This window comes from Pogoniulus pusillus, chromosome 14 (genome assembly GCF_015220805.1).
Source record: "Pogoniulus pusillus isolate bPogPus1 chromosome 14, bPogPus1.pri, whole genome shotgun sequence".
NCBI lineage: Eukaryota > Metazoa > Chordata > Aves > Piciformes > Lybiidae > Pogoniulus > Pogoniulus pusillus.
Genome location: NC_087277.1, coordinates 16,468,036 through 16,491,978, shown reverse-complemented (window position 1 = coordinate 16,491,978; position 23,943 = coordinate 16,468,036). Strand labels below are relative to the sequence as shown.

The 23,943-nt window shown below is 38.3% G+C and overlaps 1 protein-coding gene across 6 annotated transcripts in view; it reads left to right on the top strand.

The window, feature by feature from the left end:
- The window catches only part of TRAPPC9 (trafficking protein particle complex subunit 9), a 443,292-nt gene that overhangs the window by 267,777 nt on the left and 151,572 nt on the right, over nucleotides 1-23,943 (top strand). Inside the window, exon 22 of one of the 6 annotated variants that reach the window (XM_064154353.1) lies at nucleotides 17,435-17,607. The exons of 4 other annotated variants lie outside the window; for them this stretch is intronic. In XM_064154353.1, the coding sequence (XP_064010423.1) occupies nucleotides 17,435-17,592 (158 nt within the window). In that variant the 3' untranslated portion in view covers nucleotides 17,593-17,607. Of the gene's footprint in view, nucleotides 1-10,417; nucleotides 10,716-17,434; nucleotides 17,608-23,943 lie in introns of those variants that run through there. One more of the 6 variants, XM_064154354.1, reaches the window with a different exon arrangement.

The following is a 23,943-nucleotide window of genomic DNA, read 5'->3' as shown; positions in this document are numbered from 1 at the left end:
GATAAACTAGTTCTCCTTGTTCAATTGATTTCTGACCTGACTTTCATTTCTGATTCAAATGGTTTTCTTAATAGCTTTGCTAACTACAGTTGCCAGAAATTGATGCTTATTAAACATTTTTTAAAAATGTATCTCAGCATTTTTGCCACCCATCTACTTTCAACTGGCCATTTTTAAACTGCCCATTTCTATGGATTCCTTGCATAAATATTTTGTGGCTCATTTGATTCTCTGCATAATTAATTAATTGCTTCTCAGTTTTCTGCAGAACTAATCTACTGCCGCATAATTAACAAACTCTTTAATTCCTTATTAATTATTTACTGTTCTTTTGAATATATGAATTAATTGACTGTTTAAATTTGCTGCTGTGCTGATTTGACATCTAGTTAATTGTTTTGATTAATCAATTAATTAGCTGCTTGATCTCTACTTAAAAATATAACCCTATGTCTGCCTTGCAAATGTTCTACCACACTTCCTTGTTGTTTTCTCATTCAGTGCTATCATCTAATCCAGGTCTGGATGCTCAGTTTACTCTCCAGGCACACATGAACTTTTTAGGATTACGTGCAGTGAAGCCATCTCTGTAAGCCCCACGATGCTTCTTATATCTCTGGATTTTCTCCAAACATGTTCTTTCCCATGAGACACAACTCTGCTTAGTTACACCAAAATGCAAAGGGAAGAATCAGGAAGAGAGACATTTATATACTGAGGAATTAAAATCCAGGCGGTAAACATGACACAAGAACAGGCTTTGTGACTTACACATTTTTATTGCACACAGGTTGAGAGTATTTCACATGCAGTATAACTACTGAAGATTTTGGTGGTAGATTGACATAACTGCTGAAGTTCCCAAAACTTTATGTATAGCTCTTCCACTAGGCTTACTTGTTGAGAACATTTTCCTCTGGTCCTTGACTGCAGAGGAATTTTAGCAGAAAAGAGCCCTTTCCTTCACACTTTACTTTGTTTGTGTGCTAATCCTGGACTTAAAATTTCACAATCGATTACCATGGAAACTGCTGTTCTCTTTTGGGACAACTCCTTTAAAAGAGATGTTGCCCTAAAAAGTAGTTTGGTGTTGCATATCATGAATAAGCCAACAGAAAACATACCAAATATTATGAAAACTCGCTTCAAGGGTTTTTTTAAGTTTTCCATGAGATGTCATCTGATCTTTGATGGTGTTAAATTGTGACTTCTCATACAAGTGAAAGTGTGAAAAGTGATTTTGCTTTACCAAGCTTGCAATGTTAAGCACAGAGATGGGTATATTTATGTTTTTAAAAGAAGTTGAGTATTACATTTAAGAGCAAGAAAACAACCAGGTCAGAATCCATATAGGTTGTCCTTACTCATATGTTCGATGGGTGCTGTTGTAATTTATTGTCTGATGTATGTCAGTATATAGTTTTAATAGTGAGAGTGTCTGACAGAAGAATAACTCTATTGGATCATAAGAAAGCGTACAACAACTGTAATATCAATGAAGAAGTTCAGATACATGGTATAATAGGTAATATTGTTACATTTTAAAAATGTTATATTATGCATGACATGTATGCCATAATACATGTTAAAAGGACTATTTAACATAGAATATAGGCTCACATAATGGGTTGGGTAGGGAGGGACTCGAGACATCATCTAGTTCCAACTACCCTGGCATGGGCTGGGGCACCTTAGACTACACTAGGTTGCTTAAAGCCCCATCCAACCTGGCCTTGAACACTTCCAGACACAGGGCATTCATAGCCTCTTTGGCTAATATGTTCCAGTTCCTCTCCATCCTCACAGTGAAGATTTGTTCATAATGTGTAATGCAAATCTGGCCTATTGCAGTTTAAAGCTGTTACTCTTCGTCTTGTCCTTACACAGCCTAATAAAGAGTGTCTTCCCCCATCTTTCCTGTAGGCTCTCTTTAAGTACTGGAAGGCCGGTATAAGTTCATAGTACCCTAGAATCAGTCAGGTTGGAAGACACCTCCAAGCTCATCCAGTACAACCTATCACCCAGCCCTGTCAATCAACTAGACTGTGTCACCAAGTGCCCCATCCAGTCTTCTCTTGAACACATCCAGGGATGGCAACTCCCCCTCCTCCCTGGACAACTCATTCCAATGGCAAATCACTCTGTGAATCACTTCCTCCCTAACATCCAGCCTATACCTCCCCTGGTACAACTCAAGACTGTGTCCCATTGTTCTGTTGCTGGTTGCCTAGGGAGAAGAGACCGCTTCCCACCTGTCTATACCTCCCTTCAGGTAGTTGCAGACAGCAGTGAGGTTACCCCTGAGCCTCCTCTTCTCCAGGCTAGACACCCCGAATGCAGTTGTTGTTATTCCTTTTATACTACTTAATTAGTCAGTGATACACTGTGTTGCAAAGCATGGATCATCTCTTAGTCCTGGATGCATCTCTGAAGAATCAAGCTTTACCCTTAACATTTCCAGGCAGTGCCTGATGCAAAAGCAATTAATAATTATGATCAGCATTAAGTATATGTAAGTATTTCATCTTAGGAAGACTATTCATATGACTAAAATTGAATTTATATAACTCAGTGGATCCAAGTCCTAACATATTAGGGCTGAAGATTTGCCACTTTAAAAGTGGTTCAATCTGAATGAAAAATGAGCTTAAAAAAAAAACCTGAAATGTTAAATTGCAGGAGCTGTGGTCATAAGGATGTAGGATAAATATGTAAGGAAGTGATACAGGTGGGAGTAATTAAAATTTTTATTGTCAAGAAATATATATATGCACACATACACACTTATTGTCAGTATTTCTCAGTAGAAAAAATATGTCAATGACTCAGTGGTCTGTAGAGAAGGTGAAACAGATGAGTTTGCAGGAATATAGTTCCCATTCAGCTCTGTCTTGTTGCATTTTTATGTCAGTATAAATCCACTGATTCAGTGAAATTTTGCTCATACCTTGATTTCTTCATCTAACTGAAGCTGTGTAAGCAGCAGCCCGTACATTTCAGAGTTTCTGTTTTATTCACTGCTGACAGAGCGCTATTGCAGTGTAGTACAGAGAATAACATGGTTGCTCTTTATAATATTTTATTTAAAAAATTCCTAAAACTTCCCAGGCTTCCTGTCTAATAGCTCTTTTCTCAGATTTAAGTTAGCTTTCATAATACTGTATTCATACTGAATTTTAGTTTTCCTTTTCTTAGTCTTCATTCTTAAATGTAGAAGAATCACATACAGAACTGATTACTCACTTGTTTAGAAACCTGTCACAATCATGACATGTTGCTATTAGTTTCATCAGCAGAGTTGGGAGGTAGCATTTCAAATAAAATCATCTAAAACACTGGTTTCACACATACACAAACATGCTGAATACTGAATTATCTCTTCAGGTGTTTAGCTTTCTATTTTTCTACTACAAGCAAAAGGTTATGAAAATAGGTGTCATCTAAAAGGTACAGCTGTCTTAGCAGAATTAGGCAAATTATCTTGTGTGCTACTGAGTAGTTACAGTTGACATAAAGGGTAGAGGCAGAGAAATCCAGAAACCATTGATTTGACGTGTTTTTATCTTGTACCTGAGCTTCGGTACTCTGGTTTTTAATGATGATGTGTACTTGTTAATGTTTGAAAGCTGTAAGAGAGGATGCAGTGTTTATACTGGAATTATGTCAGCTGACGTTATTTTAACAAAACTTTGGGAAAATAAGCATTAGATGAGGAAAATTGTTTTCCTTTGCCGCTTTCTCTTCTACGTATAATTTACTTAGAAATTCACTTTTTAAAATAAACAAAAATTTGGGAGAAGCTTGATGTTCATCAACTTAATACTTTAATTAACCGGTATTAAATTTTGCTTGATTATAAAGCAACACATAGAACTTCTTGACATATCAACAAAGCATTACCAGCAGCTTTATTTTGAAATCTAAAAATCCACAGCAAAAAGCATGTACTGAGACATTTATTAATGCTCACTCATTTTACAAAAGGCCTTGGAAGACAATGGAGTGTTTTAACGGATAAATTAGAAATAATTTAGCTGTTATTATCTAACTTACGTAAGAAGCCAAACAGCAAATTATTTTTATGTCTATGTGCATGCCTCAATACTTTCAGAAAAAATAACAGAAGTCTGTGTTTGAATTTGTCTTAAATTAGCCAGTGGTTTCTTAGAGCTTTCCAGAAACTAGGGAGTTGCCTGTGCAAGCAACCTTTGCCCTACTACACCTGAGCATTCAAATCAAGTGAAAATAAAATAGTGGTCTGTATCGAAGCAGTAAGCTTGGTCTTAGAGGTTTTCTTTTTCCTTGGCCTTGTGTGAAGCATTAATTAACACTTGATTTTTCATTGCAGTTACAGCTTATCTACTCCTCATAATTATTTTGTATGGTGAGGGAGGTCTCTGTTATTCAAACTTGTGGAACAAACCAAAACCACTAGATGTACTTTTTAATGACAGTGTCTTGATAGACTTGTGGTTTGAGCAGTCTGGAGGACAGCGTGCTCCTCTTCTAATGTGGGAAGTCAGAGCAGACTTCTTCCAGGTTACTTCTATATGAGATGTAATCTTGTTTGTGATTAAAAAGGTTCCAGAGTTACGCTTGGGCCTGACTTGAGCTTCAAGAAATGGAGATCTGTTTCTCTTTAGTTCCATTTTTCCACTGTCAACTGGGAGCCAGAACAAAATTGGTCATTTAAGAAAGCATCAACTCTGATTCCAAGCTCCCTAGTTTTCACAGGCTTATTAATAAGTGAGAGACTCCAGGACATGTAGCAATGCTGGACAGCTGCAGTTGTGTTTAAGTAGTGTTTTTGAGAACTTTATTTGCACAGCTTAAAAAGATTATTTTAAATAAAGTACATCGCAAAACCTGCCACAATGAACAGTAGTCAAGTTCCTGCACCTTCTGGTCTTTGGCAGTGATTGCTTCTGCTACAGGCTGCTGGCAACACAGCAGGGTCTGTCTCAAGTTACATATAATCAGTGTATTCCGTTTTCTGGCCTCATGCATCTTCCCTGTAAATAGCAGATTTCTCCAATAAATATGCCTGTCAAGGAATTAGGGATAAGATATGGGAAATTATATAGGACAGAAGGGCCAAGTGAGGATGTTTTTAATAGGGAAAGGACCAAAAGTCACTTAGGAGTTGTGAACACAGGATTTAAGAATTGCTTTGACACCTTAACTTTGTGTTGTGTATTACCTTTTAGAAATAGATTGGCTTCTTAAATACTACTCTTAAATGCTATTCAAAGCATGTCGATAGTTTAAATTCCCTTTGATGGTAACTTCTCTTCTTCCAATTATTGTCCTATTAACTGATAAATTGGAATTTGAGCCCTTAAGTGCATGAAAGTACTAAGTTTTGGTAGCAACAGCTTGTCTCTTTGTCTGAGTCAGCCTTGCTTCAGCAGAGTTCTGGGCCACCAGATGTTGTCTTTGATCTGAATCATTGATTTAGTTCTTAACAAATCCTTGAGAGTAACTCTGCATCTCATAGTCAGTGAGTGCCAGTTTATGTGGTACATGTTGAGTGACTGAAATGGATTTGGGAGGATCAGAAATGTAATCTTGGGTCCTCATTTATTAAGTTAAATTTGGACTAGTTAATTTTGATCTTTTAGATGGAGAAATGGCTGTGAGAGCATCTTCCTTGCATTAATCCATATGTAGACTTTCAATCTGGCCTTGTTTCTATGTGGCAAGCACATACCAGATGATCAGAGTAAAAGAGCATTTAGGCTATTGAATCTTTGACTTAGAAGTGTTCATTATTAAATATAGAGCCGGTGCTCCCGTGCAGCGATGGAAAATTCACTTCTAGGTTTTGTTTCTCACTTTCCAATTTGATAATTGTTGGTCTGTTGCCTTGGGCCATCTCTTATTGTTTAGAAAGTGTGTGGTTCCTAAAAGGTACAGTTGCATTCAGGAGGATCTATGGGAGCAGGGGATGGTTAGAGCATGAAGGCAGTTGCATCTTCTTCCTAACTACCTATGCAAACTTCTAACATAGGACTGTGAAATAACTTGCTTGGTTTCCAGTCACTCTGTGATTCACTTTAAAGAGGCAAGTGGCAGAGTCCCACCTTTAAGATACTGAGTGAAACTGGTTTTCAAAATAATTCTTGTTTAGAGAAAAGTTGAATTGGTGAAATCTGAGAATGCGAATCACAGTGCTCAGGTTGCTTTTTTTGTAGAACACACAAGAAGTATCACTTTGGAATTGTGTCACATGACATATAAAAATTCTCATTGCAGTACTCCCGAGAGGAATACTGTCTTATTAGGAAACAGCTGTCTTTTCAAACCTTTAAAAAAAGAGACAAAAGAAAGAAAAATATGCAGGTGTGAACATGTCTGCAGCATACAGAAAGGGAGGTGGCTTTTACTTTTATGCAGATAAATATTGTTTGGCAGAGAGGTCAGCCAGCAGGTTGCTGGTCTTGATATTATCCATTAAATTGATCAAATAGTTTTCCCCCCTCCAAGACTTCATGTCCTCTTATAATTTGGCCTCGATCCTTGAGCCGCTTCTTGGACAAAGACATTTTAAAATGAAAGAGGCACAGCAAAGCTGTTGCTGTTCCAGTTCACTGATAAATATTCAGCCTGCCTCTGGTAGCTGCTTTGTATGATAGGAATAAACTAAAGTACAAGGGTTTAATGCTATTAAGAGCTGTTCCCTTGCCTTGACTCATTTTACTAGCAATTTCCAATTATTTTTCCTCCCCTTCCAATGGATGTTAATTAACAGTAGAAGCAAGATGTGTAATAAACTGCACAGATATAATGTCTAACATCTAATTTAAAAACAGTGAAGTAATGTTTCAGATTCTGCAGAAGACTAAAGAAGGAGCAACACAAAGTTTTTATTTTCACTCTTTCTTCAGAAACTGCACACTGAGATTACAGGAAAATATCTAAGGATAAATGAGAGAACAGGAAAACAAAGAACTCCTAAGCCTGGTATTGCTGGAATTTAGCAACCCAAGAGATTTTCTGAAGGCTCTGGATTTTTAAAGTTCCTACAAGTAATGTCTTAAGACTTGCTGAGAGCCAACTCTGACGTCTTTAGAAGCTTAGATTTGAGTAACTGATGAAAATACAGAAGGTCGCTAAGTTTAGTAGTAATCCTAGTTGTATTGATGCGTTAACACCTGTTCATATGTTTAGTGAAAGTACACTAACTGCTGATATTTAAACTATAAAACTGAGATAAACATGAGGGGATTCCAGAGAGAATAGGAGGCTGAGAGGAGGCTCCCAAAACCAAAGTGTAAGATTAGAAACAGTCTGTAGATCCCTGCAGAGCTCAAGGTCTTCTGAGTTTATTGTACCTGTGAGCCATGGGAACAATTCTGTTGCCTATGGATCAGAAAAACTGTGGTTTAGTTTTCAGAAATTTGAGATTATTCTACTGTCCCTACAAGCACTTCTTACAAAGCTGAGCGTCTCCACTTGGAGTTCTAGTTGGATTTGAGCATCTTGCAGAAATTATGTCACTTTAGTTCCTTCCGTGTATACAGCAGCAAAATGACTTTCTGAATCAATGAGGGAAACTTAGCAGTGCTGTGAAAATGTTAGGGAGAGGTGCTTTTTATTGATTTTTTTTTTTTTAAATTACTTGTGAGGTAATAATTCTTCAAGTGTTCTAAGAGTTTGTTCAGTTCTTCTGAGCTGAAGAGTAGCAGGTTATTCTAAACCGAGGTCAGTGTATTAAACTGTGTTAATACCCATGTGGGTGTATTTGTACAGCCAATAAAATACAGCTTTGATCAGTATTGCTTTTTCTCTCTTGTCTTGTTGATTTGAAGTTTTGCAATCCTTGTTTCAAAATTAGAGAGAAAACAGCTTCACATTTCTTTGTGTGGGGGGGAAGAGTGATAGTGAGAAAGAGAGATGGTAAGCTCTTCTGCTTGCAAACAGAGTTGGATATTCAGTTTCTGTAAACCCATTCCCTAACTGAAAACTGAATTTTCCTACAAGTCAGTTGCTTCCTTTTCCTTCAGCCCAGCCAGGACCAGATTTACAGTTGCAAAAAGCTGTTGGGTTTTTTCTTAATTTGGTAGTTTTTTTTTGTAATTGCCATGTGAGGTTCCACTTTATTTGAAGATAATGGAGTGCCCAGTTCATCTAGAGAAGGAGCAAGCTCCTGGCAGGCAACTGCCAGCTCTCCTCCAGCCCTAAGCCTGAACATTCCCTGCAGCCCCCATGAACCCAGCGCATGAGGCAACCTGGTCTAAGCATCAGAAGGACTGCTGTGATGCTGACCCCACTTATTGTCTCTCTCAATCTGTATAATATATTAAGATGCCTGGTGTAATTAAGGCTACTGAGTTTGGTCACTCAGACCTTTTTTAAATGGTATGAAAAGCCCAAGTCAGACAGCACTTCTGCTTTGGAGATAGATGTCTCTTGTCTGTGTGCTCTAGCTGATGCTGTGCATCAGTCCTGCCATGAGAGACAGAGGTGAATCAGCCCATGGTGCATCCTCGTGGCCAGCCTGTGCACTAGTGACAACGCTAGCTTTGAGGTGTGCCTATATATACATGTGAGTGTGCATATTGCAGTCCTGTCAGTCCTTGGGTGGACTATGATTTGAGACAGTGGCAACCCAGTGTGATCCATGTGCTTTCACAAGAGTCTAAGTAAGTGGCTTGCTCGGCTGGCTGGAAGAGCAGGTGTTTTTCCATGGGAATGAAGCTCCCTGCAGGAACTCTTTGCTCACATAACTCCTATAAATATATTCAGAAGAGAGACAGTTTAACAACCTGTGCATCTTGTATCTTACCTAGCAAAAATGAACTCTCAAGATTTAAGGTCCTGTATTTTTGATATTTTGCTGTTGAATAGCATTTCTGTCTTCAAAATAGTCCTAAGACTCTGCACAGCTGATGCTCAGCACTATCTCAGAAAAATGCTAACCACAAACTGCAAAAACTGTATAGATTGGCACCAACTTTAGGACTCGAACTGTTCATTACTCCTCTATTCTCCATAAAGAAGAGTGGGAAAAGACATTTGCTTTCATGGGATAGGCTGGATATTTTTGGTACATGTTCCTAACTGAGTAGTCATTACCAGAAGAGTAATGAAAGTTGGAAGATTTGTTTAACTCTCAGCAGGTGAACATCCAGTGCCCACAAAATGTACATCTTGAAATCACAGTTAGGCAAGCTCAGTCAGTACACTGCTGTCAAGGGCTATATTCTCAGGAATGACAAACATGATGATAGGTCTCCTTGGTTCAAAGCTGATTCTTAGACTCTAAACATTTCAAGGACTTTGTGTGAATTTGTGAGTGTATTGTGTTTAAAGTAGTTAAGGATGCTTGACACTTCATAAAGGCACATTCTGATGCCTTAAATATTCATCCCCTAAGCTAGAAAGAAGTTGTTATAGAAATGTCACAATGCTCAATTTATTCTTCAAAAAATTAAAGTGGACAACATGAGGCAAGAGGCTTATAATGTGGATTGCTAACGTTTGCCTGATCCTAATGCAGATTGCTAGTTTGGATTTGGAAGACTTACGGCAATATTTGAAAGACCTGTTTCATCCAGCCTGGAGAGACAGGAGCACCTGATGATATTGTTGAGGTTGTTCTGAATGTTTTAGTGAAAAAGATTCTCCTCCACATTTTGGAGTCTTACAGAAATTCCCCATGAGTCACTGTAAAGTTGCAAAGCAATAAAAGATCCAGTGAGACTGTTGACGAGGCAAGCATTTTTTTTTCTTTCTCTACTCTTCTTAAGGCAGTGATCTCTTCTCATGTTAATATCTTTCAGAGCCTGATTTTTTTTCTTGCTGTTCTTTTTGTGTGTGTAGAATGTGAATCAAGGGTTCTCTGTGCAGCTGTTTTGTGGTGCACCTACCTCAGCTATTAGTTGCTGTTTGGAGGGAGGAATAAAGCAATGTTTGTACTATGCTCACTGCTAATGACAAAAATATTTGAAGAAGGGTCATAGAATCCAGGAAGAACCCAAAAAAAAAAAAAAAAAGTTCTATGTTCTCTTCTATAAAACTTGTTCTAAGCTATATGGAAGGTCTGGTGCAATCAGCTTTGATATTTCTGCTATGTATTAAATACTATAAATTAGATCAGCAAGTATTAAATTGTATTATAAACTCTTTCTGATTTGTTTTATCTCTTTTGCTGGACCACATTTTGTGGATCTCAGTTGGATGAAGTGGCTAGTGTTGTTCTTTTGATTTGGTCATCAGGAGCACCTTTTATGAGCTGACAGCTCACTATCACCAATGTATCTAAAATTTTCTGTCTGATTTCAGTCCTTCTGATATCAGGGCGGTAGTTCTGCATCTTATCTAAAATGAATAATAAAAATAATTAGTTCTTGCTTTCTTGATTTGATACTCTTAATTGTGATTCTTTGCTATTTAAAGTTTTCTCCATTTTCAGGAAAATATGTGGGTCCTTCTAGAGGAGGCAGTGCAAGAAAATGTCTTCCCAGGGATCCTGCAGGGTGAATCCTGCAAAGCCTGCTCTGATCAAACTGTTCCTCTTCCTTGACATACAGGGAGACTCAAGTCTCAGTGTAGATTCTCAGTTACATAATATTTCACATACAATGGTTTTACTTCTAGATACATTTTATCTAATGAACACAAAGTGAAATGGATTTTATTCATTTGTTGAAACTCAAAAGAGCGAAAAGTCTTCAAGCCAAACAACCAGCCTTCTGAGGCAAGTTAACTGTTCTTGTTTTACAGCAAGGGGCAAGTTCCTTGAGTGCCTGCAGACAGGGAAACGCATGAGATGGGGCCCTGTCTCAAATGAAAATCAGAAAGGTTGAGTGGGCATTATATTTTGTGCTGGTGGAGCTCATTTGGTGTTGTAAGTTGCCCACCCTTGCAGATGTTAATGTTTGTAAGATCATATATTCCAGCAAAATTTTATCTTTAGTATGCAAGCACAGGGCTTTTGTGTATAATATGTCTTTTAAGGGAGCTTGGAGAGATGCAAACTTTTTCTTAGAGAGTTTGCAGCTTCCACTGCACCACTAGAGGGAAAAGGAAGCTGATCTAGAGAAATACTTATCCATATGGTTGTGGCCCAGATCAGAGTGGTGCAAAAGGTTATAATATCAACAGGAACTTGCTGCCTTAGAGACAATATTCAATATTTATGACTTCCAAATAGCTTAGGTCAGTCATCCTAACTCAGAGCAGAGGACAAATAAAATATTTTAGCTTGTTAACGGCATGTGGCATCATCTTAATTATTTTCCTCCTCTGAGAATTATTTTGTAAAAAGCAAAAGTCCCATTAAAAATCAGCCTTGCATTCAGGTAATTAGCAGAGTCCAACGATGGTATGCTAATAAATGTTTGCTTTCATTTCTGCTGCATCTGTTACTTGTAGATGTTTGCATCTAAACCAGGAAAGTTGTCTAGTTACAGGTCACAGGGTAGTTTCTTTCTACCAGGCAAAAATATATTGGTCTTTGCAAGCAGAATAAAACAATGAGTTGCTCTTTACCCTTGGTGACATTTTAATCAGATTATCTTCCTGTTTTCTAGCCAGGGTTTTTTCTTAGTACTACCAGTCTGATACTCTGAAGAGAATTTGGCATTGGATTTTTTTTTTTCTGGTGTATCTGTGAAGTGCCTTGAGCACAAAACCGTTATTGGAGAGCTACAAACTAGAATTGATCTGGTTTAGGCTTGGCATAATTTCCATGTCTGGGCTGACCCTGAATGTTACTGTCCAACAGGTTGCTGAAAATGTCAAGAGCCAGAGGGGAGGTCTTGGTGAAATTGAAGTTCACTTTTCACTGGGCGTAACTGAATTTCTATGTCCCCAAGCCCTGTAAATAAAAGAGAAAAATTGATAATGAGAAAGGGAATGAATAGGATAGTCTTTCACACGATTTATAGAGCTTTCACAAACTGTTGCGTTATTGTGTTTAAAAGTGCAGCTTTCACACCAGGAAGATAAGATTAAAAACTCAAAGGGGCAGCTCTGGGAATTAGAAGCTAGAAGGGCTGATGTATTTGAGATTAAATAAAAGCAGCTATTGGAGAAAATTTATTTTGAAGCTAAAATGTTCTGGCTGCCAATAAAGTATTCAGAGAACTTGGATGTTTCCCATGATATAGATGTCACATTTCAATTTAGTAGCCGGGTACTTTTTCCAGCTAGTGTTATCATTATGGAAATCAGCTGAATGAATCTCTGCTATGTAATCCATCCCCGGGTAAATTGGAGTCTGAGGTGAAGTTACCATTATGCAGATGCGATGCCCCGTTTAGAAGCATGTGTGAAGTCATGTCAGTGCAGCCCTCTGGAAATACTGCACTTGAGCAGAGGAAATTTCAACCAGAAGTTAGAATGATCTTTTAATTAGAAGGTAGAAAAATGAAGAGGCACTGATGCATCTGCAGAGCATCTGTCCTTGTGAAAGATTTCTTTTTCATGAAATCTATTAATTTTAAACTTGTAGCATGTTTAATCACAGAGTCATTCAGGTTTGAGACCATTCCTCCTTGTTCTAGTGCTAATTACCTGTGAGAAAAGACCGGCAGCAGAGTCCTTTCAGGGAGATGTAGAAAGCAATGAGGTCTCCCCTTAGGCCTCAAACTAAATAGCCTTACCTCCTTCAGACATTCTTCACGAGATTTATTCTCCAGGCCCTTCACCAGCGTCATTGCACTCCTCTGCACTTGCTGCAGCACCTCAGTATCTCTCTTGTATTGAGGTGTCCAGAACCAGACACAGTAATGAAATACATCTTTGCAGTGAAGCTTATTTTAGGGAAAGAAGGGTGTGGGTTCCAGTATCAGAGGTTCACTCTTCTTTCCAGTTTTCTCAAATATACTTTGAGTATAGATTTTGCAAAAATCCACAACTTTGGCGCTTCTTTTTGGTCATTCCCTGGATGAAAAGTCAAGTGAAAAGGGTCAACATTGCTGGAGTAAGGATGGAGTGCTAATTATTGTTTTTAATTGAATAGATTTTCTTTGGAAGCTTTGTGGATTTTTTTGCCTGCAATTTGCTGTAGAGAGTTTTTGTTGCAAATTCTCATATCCTATTATTGTAGACTTGTCTTAAGTTTTTTTGTTCCTTTAAAAGAGCTTTAGAAGTTTTATAGGCAAACAAATTGATTGTTACACTGAAGAGTATGAGGATTTTGTATTGCATTTGTTTGAAAATGTTATTGCTCCTGGAGCTTCATTGTTGAACTAACAAACTTCTATAGTCCCTGTTCTGTTTTCTGCCCCGTTTGCACCTTTATTTTTTCAGCTGCATGGAATAATGTTAAAAGGAAATTAATTAACATAAAAGTGCTGCAGGAATTAACAGAACTGTGAGTAGGAAATGTAGATTCTTAGAAGAATTTTGGTGTCAGCAGAAGCCAGGATCACAAGATAAATTACTTCTTTTCTTTTTAAACTTTATTCTCAGGCTATTTAACTACCCTATTTAGTGCAAAAGGAAACAGCATAAAGTTTCTACCAATATTTTGGGGGGGGGACGAGGGGGAGGGGAAGAAGTTTTAATTTTACCCTTTAGAAACCAAGTGAAGCAAAAACATCTGAAGCAAATTTGGGCTAAAGATTTTTAAAAGCTAACCTATTTTTTTCTAGTACATAATTTCTACACTCTTTACTAGTGGTTAATCTATTAAGACCACGTAGAACAAACACTTAATATTAGAAAGAAGTGTCTGTAGGTGTTTTGTACAGCTAATAGATGCTTTGCAAAGACTTGAAGGACTTGTATCCATGAACATGATTTCTACCTACCAACAATGTTCCTCCAGGGAACTCAGCTGCCTTTTTAATGCGCTGCTGCAAGACACAGAAGTACAGCATACCAGAAAATGAAAGGTCGCATTGACCAGAGCTATTGATTGTGTACAACGTTATGTTGCAAAATGCAGTGAAACCAGTAAATAACTTCAGCATATGCGAGAAGAGGTAAACTACCTTCTCTCCCACCTTTCAAACATCTCCCCAGTACTGACTGACATATTACCTCACAAATGCTTAATGTCAGTGACAAAAATTGATAGCTGAGTACAGCTTGTTAATGGTTAACAACAGTTCTGCAGAATCATGAAATGATTCACCCCTACTCTATGTCTCTACCAGTAAGCACAGTGCCTTGCAGAAGTTGAGGGAGGAGGGAAGATGAGCCTCACACAGCAGAACTTCATCACAAACCATTTGTCAGGCAGGAACACTCATTTTTTAGTGTGTGAATAACTGTTACAAGTAATTTTCGTACCCCATATTTCTGAGAGGATTCCACCAAATGGTTCCAGAAGATGAACCTGCATGCTGCAGTTCCTGACAGCTGATGGAAATAAAGATTTCTCTGAGATGCTGTCTTTATGGCCTGTTCCAGACCCCAGTAGAGAGTGTCCTAATTGACTTGTCTCTCTCTTCTTTGCAGGGGTTGATTTAACCTCTCACCACTAGCCCTGCTGCTGAGCCCCTCACTTTGCTGAGTCTAGCTGTTCTCTTCTGCTCAGTTTTTGTTGGTTTTTATATTTAGGTTAATTAAGACCATTTGCATCTAGCATGTGGCCATTTTGCAGTTCTCCATTGCTTTGTGAGGACCACAGAAGAGGAAGGAAGGAAGGAATTTTATGTTGTAGAATGGTGTTAACTGATGTTGTAAGAAAAAAAAGAGTCACCAAGGAAATTGCATTATAATTTCAGAGCTAGTGGAAGATTAAACATGTAGAACTCCATTACTGACACAAGTGTGTGACTACTACAGAAAGTCTTTTGTGTGTTGTAAAAATAATTATTTGGCTGATTACCGAGATTGTTGCACAGAACCAGTTTCAGCGTGTTCTCCTTTCCTCAGCCACTGCTTATGGAGTTTGGAAGGGAAGAGAGTTCTTGTATGGTTCAGGGTGGGGAAACTCTTAATGTGAGGGAGAGCATCTGAAAAGAGGGTGTGGAAGAGGGAGAAATTAGGTTTCTGTTATGTGAGAGTGGCATAAGATTTGACTTTGAAAGAAAAATCTTATTTCCAACCTAAAGATATTGTCAGTATAGGTTTCTACACCTGAGGTTGTATGACCACTGGGCATCTGTTTACAGGGGTTGAAGGTAGCTGCTTATCGAAGCATATGATTTAGTGTAAATGCTGTGCTGACCAGAAAGTAGGAATTGTAATTGAACCTCAAAATATGACTGTGACACCATAACTTGTTGTAAGTGATGTTCCTGCTCTAGGTGGTCAAATGGACAGATGTAGGTTGTCTTTAAGTTTGTGAAAAACATAAATTTAAGGGCCACTTTTTTAATGGCAAAGGGTTTCTTGGCATTTTGTACATTTTATTTTTCTTTGTCAAGACAAGAAGCACAAGACTAGTGAACCAGTGTAGCAGATGTGGACCCTTGCAGAACTTCTGCCCATATTGAACGCCTTCTTTTCTCTCTCTGGGTTTATTACCTTTGCTAATCTGGAAATAGCACAGATCTAATGTAAGAGTTGTCTGTCTTTGCTAAGCATTTGGCATCGTTACTATAAGTTGTGATGCTGGAGCACTGTTCTGGCCTTGTATGCTCTGGCAGGGGGGTTGGACTCGATGATCTCCTTGGGTCCCTTCCAACTCCTAACATCCTGTGATCCTGTAATCTTTGTCAGCCAGCCATTATAGTTGCACAGTAACTATCATTAGATTGAAAAAGACCTTTAAAATCACTGAATCCAACTGTAAAATTGCTATGTTGCTCATGGGTACTTTTACACAAGCTGGTGTAAGGCAGGGTTTGCATGAACAGTTAAATCCATTTGAAGTCCTTTTTTTGGGAGAAAGTCTTCACTCATTTCTTTGTATCATCTAATTTTGAATAAATCTGTTTGTAGGTGGTAATATCCCTTGAAGCTTCCATTTCTACAGACTACTAGTTTTTTGATAGTCATATATATTTTATTGCTGATATAGTATTTTCTTTTTTTATCTTTAATTTTTTTTTGGTGAGTTGCAGTATTGATCTTATTGTGGTACTTGAGTTTTGCCTGAATGATTTTCAAGATTGAAAGGCAACCCCAAAGCAACTCTAAATTTCAGAAAGAAGATAATAATGTGTTAATCACAAGGACTCCCCTGGTGGCATCAGAAGGGGGCTGGGTTTATTAATGACTTTGTGTAAATCAATATTACCAATAATACAATGTTAAATTTTCATGGGTAAAAGTATTTCATACAGAGAGGTTGAACAAAGAATTTAAAAAGCACAACAGCAAAACTCAAGAAAAACTGCAAACCCTCTTGCAGTTCTGTTCTTGAATTCATATAGAAATGATGACTAATACAGTGCCAAACAGTATTGCAAGATTTGCTAGATGATCAAGATTTTTGAGTATCAGGCAATTTATCTAAAGCCTTTTTACTTTTCCTTTGAATTTTATTAAAAACCATAGGGTTTTCTTGCACCTTAATGAAAACCCAAAGCAAATCAATTACATGCTTCTTAAATGTCTAGCAGAGTGGGACTTTCTCTTAGAATTTATTCAGAAACCTCTTACTCTGTTCCACAAGCACCATTGTATACCAACAACTGAAAGAAATAAGCAGACTTTGCTTTAACTTCGCTGTGGACACAGAGAGACTCCCAAGAGAAAAAGATGGTGTCTGGTGTCTTTCCTGCATAGACATGTAACTGTCCTTTAGGTATTTCATCCAAGCCTTGAAATTAAACATGTCACCATGGCTTATGCCTTTGGTCTTCTTGTAGAGGCAGAACTTTTTAAGAGTGAAGGGACAGGCAGATTTTATTTTACAGTTTATGCAGTCAGTTTGAAGTGTTTAAAGTGCTTCTGAATGTGTTCCAGTAAAAATCCTTGTAAAGCGTAAGAATTTTGGCATTGTTTGGTCAATAGCCTGAGAAGATGATAGAGTACTTCTCTGATGGCATTTACACTTGCGGGGCCAAGAGGACAAATTCAATATTTTCTATTGGAAAAAAAGTAAAATAAAATAATAAAAAAAAACCAACAACAACAAAAAAAAGAAATTGCAAGAGAGGCATGAAACAAGGCCAGGAAGCCAGGGAAGTCTTATTTTATAGAGAGCTTTGTAGATATATGTAGAGTGAAGCAAGAAGAATGGTTCATGTACAGTGTTACATTCTTGCCAAGCCTGGCTGCTCACTGACTGATTTATTTGAGCTATGGAGAAGCTAACCTCAGAAAATCAACCTCTGTGATAGCTTTTAATGTAATCAACGTGGTTATGCAATACAGGAGCCAAAAAACCCAAGCATATTGTCCCAGTTAAATATAGGGAATAATGGTCTGATATGTTTCATGCTCCTGTGGTATGCATAGCGCTGAATTACTATTATTAGATAATGTATTTATTGTCTAATGTGCATCTCAGCACATTACTCTCAGAACAGTGGTGTCACCTGTTTGTAAAATACTACATACATCAAGATGTTTTTCCTAACAGGAGCCAGTGCTTCAGAAAGGATATCATTAATGACTCGGAGGCTTCTTCAGCAAGGAGATCACAAAAGAAATTATGAGAGGAGGATAAAGTCCACTTCGTGGGAAATCTCACTTTTTTGTAGTTGGGACAAAAGGGCCAACCATGCTTTAAATGTTTAATACTTCTTGGAATGGGATGGAAAACTCCATGTCATCTTGATTCTTTGTGCCACACAGACACTGTGTGTGCACAAGGTAAACAGCACACGCAGTACTGGCAGCCTTATCTTGCAATGTGGCTTTATTTTTAGTGTTCGATTTTATAGTGTAACAAAATGTATTTGGATTCAGAGGAAGTCAAGTCATGCTTTTATATATATAACAACATTCAGGATAGAAATCTAGGCATTTTGGGTAGCAAATCTAAGCACTTGTGCTACAGGAAGAAAATTGTATGCCTTAGGCTGTCAAGCAAGCTCTGTCCTACAGCCCTCCTGCTATGAATATATTCTGTATCTGAAGCCACAGGCATCAGTCTTACTCCCCAGAAATTATTCTCATGTCCTGAAATTTTAAGTCTTTGTTGTCTGAAAGAACAGACAGTCATGACCAGAAGATGATTCCTATGACTAGATTGTTTTGTTTAGTTTAGTTTCATTTTCAGTCCAACATGTTTTTTGCTGTTTGGTAACAGAAATCCTTAGGATATATGACAGGTACTGCTATCATAGGTTGTTCTTCTGGCAGGATATCTATTTTTCTCTCTCTACATAGCCTGTCTTCTCACTCCCGCTTCCCTTCAATTAGAGATCTACTCTTCACTCTGATGTGGTACTCTCTTTACTTTTCTCTGTGAATCTTCTGGTTGAAATTTAGATGGTTCACCCTTGACATCTTCATTTCTTCCTCTTCTATTGCAGAGAAATTTCCAAGATGATGAGAGATGGTGAGTTTAGATGAGAGACTTTCATCTGAACCACAGATACACTGGTGTGTGGGCACTTGTAGCATTGCTTTGGTCTTCTCCCTCTGTGGGTGAGAGCCCAGACTGTATCTATCTCCACACTGACTTTTTTCTCTCTCTGTATGGAGTTGTTTTGTTAGTTTGGGTTTTACTTCTCTTACTTGCAAGAATAGCAGAGTTCAGAGTCCCCTTGGGTATATCAGGGGTGTTTCAAATAAGCGGAAAATAAGCAGGCGTGGGAGCTCTGGAGACTGCAGTGGCACCGCTGTGCTGCAAGCACTGTGAAACAACTGCTACTAACAAACAGGTTTTGTTCAAGTGCAGCAGCAGGGAGATCAGCAGAATGGAAGTGGGCAACCTGGCCCTCAGCGATGATTTCCCATGAATGTCAAAAGTTTCCAAATTCACAAACTTTGAGCAAACTATGGTGGAGTGGGACACATTACCAGATCTTTGTAAGAATCAAATGTTGGCTTAGGATTTGCAAAGTAAAACCATCAGCTTGGAAAATCAACAGGAACGTATTTCATTGCAGAAAAGTTGTTGTCTCATGAAGTTTCTGTGTTCTTCGGACTGTGTGAAGCAAAAAAAACCCCATGCTTAAAAACCCCATAACTGAATCAGAAGTGATCTCCCAGACTGACACAGAACGGTATGTGCAGAGTAACCTTCACTACCTGGTCTCATAATGATATAAAAATGTGAGCAAAGCTCTTGGGAAGAAGAGAAGTAATTAATGAATTCATACTAGAAAAGCTGTCATGGACCAGAACCACCTTGGTGATGAGATCTGCTCTGGCCACTGGGGCGGGCATGTGACTTGGCTTGCATGTTCTTTGGGCAGAGATGGTCTCCGAAAATGAGCTTGTGTGCATGACTTGCACCTTGCTGTGTTGGAGAATACTTGATTTGGATGTGATTGGAAATGGCAGTCTCCAAAATCAAGGCAGAAAATACTTTGCTTATTTAGTAGAAATGTCTTAGTTGGGACATTCAAGGAACAAAATAAAAGGAACCATTTCCTCTCCAAAACTTTTTTTTTAAAAGAAATATGTATTTTCTGAATAATGTGATTTATGGAAGAAAGGATTTAATCTAAAGTAAGTCTTTAAGCAGTTATCTCAGTTGAGAGCAAACCTGTACAATTACTATTGTTGCATTTATTTGTTTTTTTAGGCTATTTATGTGGGATGAGGCTTTCTTTGTGCTTATATATGTCACCCCATACTACCTTTGTACACCTACTGAGCTACCTAAACTGCCATCACTCCTGGCACCTCCTAGGTATCCTCAGCTGCAGTGGTATGAGCTGCTGCTTCCTGGTGGGACTCTTCAGTTCCCTCAGGTTCCTCTAGGTCAGGAACCTTCCCTGTGTGGTGCTGCTGGACAGGGGACATGTGCTGGTTGTACCAGCAGCACTGCAATGCTAAAGACTGAAATAGATTTCATTGCTTTCTAATGCTTCTTTGTGCTAGAAAAAAGATTGTGCACCCAGTTTCACTGGAAAAAGGGGGCTTAATACTTTATAAAACAGTAGATGATTGACCATGGTTCAAAGAGCGCAGCGTCAGAAAAATAGTTTATTATCAGGAAGGTGAGGTGAACAAATGGTTTGTTGTGATGGACACTGAGTGCAAAATCACAAAAGATAGCTGCAGTTGTTGCTAAGCAGCGAAATTTTGTTCTTTGTTAAATGTTGCATTAAAAGAAACAAAGCAAAAAACCAATTTGAATTCAGTCACCAAAATTCAAAACAATTGAATCTTCTAGTGAGATGTCAATATGCTAATCTGGGCTGTTGATGTACATTAATTTCCTGGCTAGTGTAATGAGGGATGGAGCTGTCATGCAGGGTCACTCTGGGCACAGGAAGTTGTGCCAGTCGGAACTGATAGCTTGCATTCTGTCCTGCCCAGGTGGGATCACAAAGATTTGGCTGTAGCAGCCCAGGCTGTAGCCAAGAGCTCATCATGCATGCAGAAACTTGAAAGATCAGATGGTGCCTTATGTGAATGACAGGGGAACAGAGGTTAGTCAGGAACAGATACAGTTTGTATGTCAGCATATTTTGAGTTTCCATTCTTCATTCTTGACTTGATAATTCAAAATCCATTTATATCTATCATACCATCTTCTGCTGATTTCTTTAGGTTATTTGATTGTATTTGAAACTTCATTGGTATTGCAATCCTTGACACAAGCTGAGGATGCATCATTTAGCATGATCCTGCCTTTTGCTTTGTTCAGTGAAATGACGACAGTGGAATGATGTATGTTGTGCTAAATATATCCTCAGGGTTTAAAAATGGCATTTGTTTGGACATATGGGGCAGTGCTGTACGACATCAAAAGTCATGCTTAAAAGACTGTACTTGTTCGTAACAATCATACATTTTTGGCAGTTCTCAGGGTGTATTAGAGACCCAGTTACTTCTGCTACTGATGTGATCTTCACAGCATGTTTCTTTGGGGTCTGACCGCACTGTCGTATGTGGTAAAAAGATGTCCCAACCCTTGTGTCTAATACTGGAGGACTTTAATATAATCAACAGGATCTCTTTTTAAACTAGATATAGTTTTTTTAAACTAGATATAGTTTTAACAGGAAATTAGAGTATTATTTTACTGCTTAAGAACTTGGTCGGTTGTTAATTGAAGGGCCATAAATCCAGACTCTGATTTTTAGATATACTTAATTTTTCTTGCCTGATCTGCCATATGACTTTGAGCTGTCACTGAAGGGCTTCTTTGTAGGAATCAATGATTTAGTTTGATGCAGTGCAATATGCTTTAGGTGAGTAGAATATTTCCCTAACTCAGTTTAACATAAAGATGTAAAGAACTGCTCATGTCACTTTTTATAGCAAAATGAAAAGAATAAATGTTATTTCAAAGGCATCCTGCATTATTGATGGCTAATTAAAAATAGCTGTTTTGAATGTAGGACTTGATAAGAAAAACACCTGTAACTTGTGTGTGCTCAAAAACAGAGAAAAAGTTCTCTGTCAGCCTTTCTGTGGGAATTAGAGAAGCCCCTAATGGGATTACATAGGAATGAATAATATATGTGTAGCACTGCAGAGATTTCAGTGCTGATTATTTAAGTGGATATTTTTGTGGCCAAACTATTTGTGACATAGGCAAATTTCTTACAATTAGCAGAAGCAATAAAGAGTGGACAAAGTTGTTGAATCCTTTGGAGTGATTTGCTATAGGAAGTGGTAAAACATGCAGGTAACATGACTTTTGGAAGACTGGCCATATGCATTTGCAAGCCAAATTGTCAGTATAATCCACAACACAGCGATTCTTCAGCCTACCTGGCTCTAAGGAACTCATCTGGAAGGCAATACCATGCATCACAGCCACTTTCACTGTCTTCCTCTTTTCAGAAATTGGTACTTTACTGGTCCTAAAACAAATGCAACAGAAGGTTCCTGATACAGAATTTTCTTCCTGAGAGTGGTGCAAGAGGCAGGCTTCTACATTTTCAGAGTCTCTAAGCAGTTAAATGAAGCATGGTGGGATGAGTTCTTGACATTGTGACTGTTTCTTTAGCAGGGCTGACACCTGTCTTTCAGAGCCAAATCAAGATTATGGTTTTCAGGGAAATAAATCTTCTTCACTGCTATTTGCTCTTACTGAGGAGCAAGATGTAAAAATTCACATCACCTCTGTGTTTCCTCCCAGTTGAGTTTGATATCTCCTCTGAAGTTTGGCCAAGTCTGTAGAGTTCTTGCAACAGCAGCTCATCTGTGTAGGTGTCCTTCACACTTCCCAGTTCAGGTGTGTGACTGAAATTATATGAGAGGGAATATTGCAACATCTGTTTCTCATGGTGGATCCAGCTGTAGTTGCCTTCTAGTACTGCATCAAACAAGAAGACTTACCAGTGTCTTACTTTTTTCATTTATCTGTACTTAAAAATTTAATATGCACACTTAATGAATTGAAATAAGTTATTTTAACATCTTGTGAGTACAGCTTCATTGTATTTTAGTTGATGTATTTCCCTTTGACTCCTGTAACTCTTACAGATAGAAATACGATATTTAGCATTCCTTATTTAAGAATCTGGTCTTGTATGTTAATGACAGAAGCTGTGGGTGCAGTAGCTAGGTGGTCTGACTTCCTCTCTTCATGAGGAGTAGAGTGCACATTCCTTCCATGAGCAGTGCTGGCATCCTCCAAAGCCAGCTCAAGGGAAGTAGCATTAGCTTGTTTCACACATGCATTTTGCTTTTGGCCTTCCTGTTTGTGTAAAGTTACCTATGTGTGTTACTTCAAACAGGGAGTGTGAAGAGCTTTTATTCATCATTTGAAAGAGCTGTCATGAGGCCTTAATGAGGTAGCAAAGAACTTGACCCTTCTCAGATACATTTTCTCAGATAAAGAAATCTATCTCAGGTGTATTTATTGCAATGAGTTGAATTCAGTGCATTGCCTAGGCAGTGGACATAGGATGCAAAACACGTTAGAGAATTCAGATTGATTGAGAGGTTCATGGTAGGATCAAATGATTCTGTGGCTCCTAATTGCTATTATCTGATCCCTTAGACACTTTTTTCTACCCTGCTGATACCATAGGAACTGAAATTACTGAAGGGAACTTCCTCATATATTTGGCTTCATCAAACAGTTTATACATGGTTTCTCGTTCATCACCTGATCAGATAACAGCTTTGACTTAACTTTCAAAGATTTGTTCATCCCTACAGTATGACCTGGATGATGACAATCAATTGCTAGGATTAGAGTCTACTATAACAAAAAAAAGAAAAAGGCTATCACAGAATATCTCTAGTTGGATGAAGCCCAGAAGGATAAGTCCAACTTCCTGCTCGTCACAGGACTACGTAAAACTAAACTGTATGACAAAAAGCATTGTCCATATGCTCCTTGACCTCTGACAAGGCCTGGTGTCATGATAAGCTCACATATAACTCCAGTCATTATCTGCAGCAGGAAGGATGAGTAGAAAAGTCATCTAGTCTTGACCTGCGGAGAGCAAAGCATGATGTCTCCAAGAGGAGATGGAGCAAATTTTTGTATGGGCTGTACAGAAAATTGGTTGTTGAAGCAATTATTTTCAAGGAGCAGTATTTCCACAGACTGTGTCTGGCAGCTGAAAGCAGCTGTTTTTTTGTCAGGGTAACATGCTCCAGGATTACCGGAAAAAGTTATTTTGTATTAGGTGAATTTTCCTTGGGTGTTTTTGGATGGCACTTACTACCTGGAAGGGAAGGAAAACTTCTCAGTTTTAGCTGTAGCATGTTGTCAGTGTCCTGTTGACTTGGAAGAAGTAAACTTTCAAAGCTAAATCCTTTCCAGTGTCCAGTGCTTTCTGCACCCCTTTCCACTGTTAAAGTGGGGCCAGTTGGGATGCTTGTAGGCCATAGCTGCAGTCTTTCTAAAGCTAGCCACAGGTTGTGAATAGAGAAATCATTTCTCCTCTAGCAATATGTAACAAGGTTGAAATACCTCTTGTAAAAGCCCTCTGTGATCTGTAATAATTTTGCTTGTCTGTGATCCTAGATTTGCTGTGCTGGAATTAGGAGGCAACATTT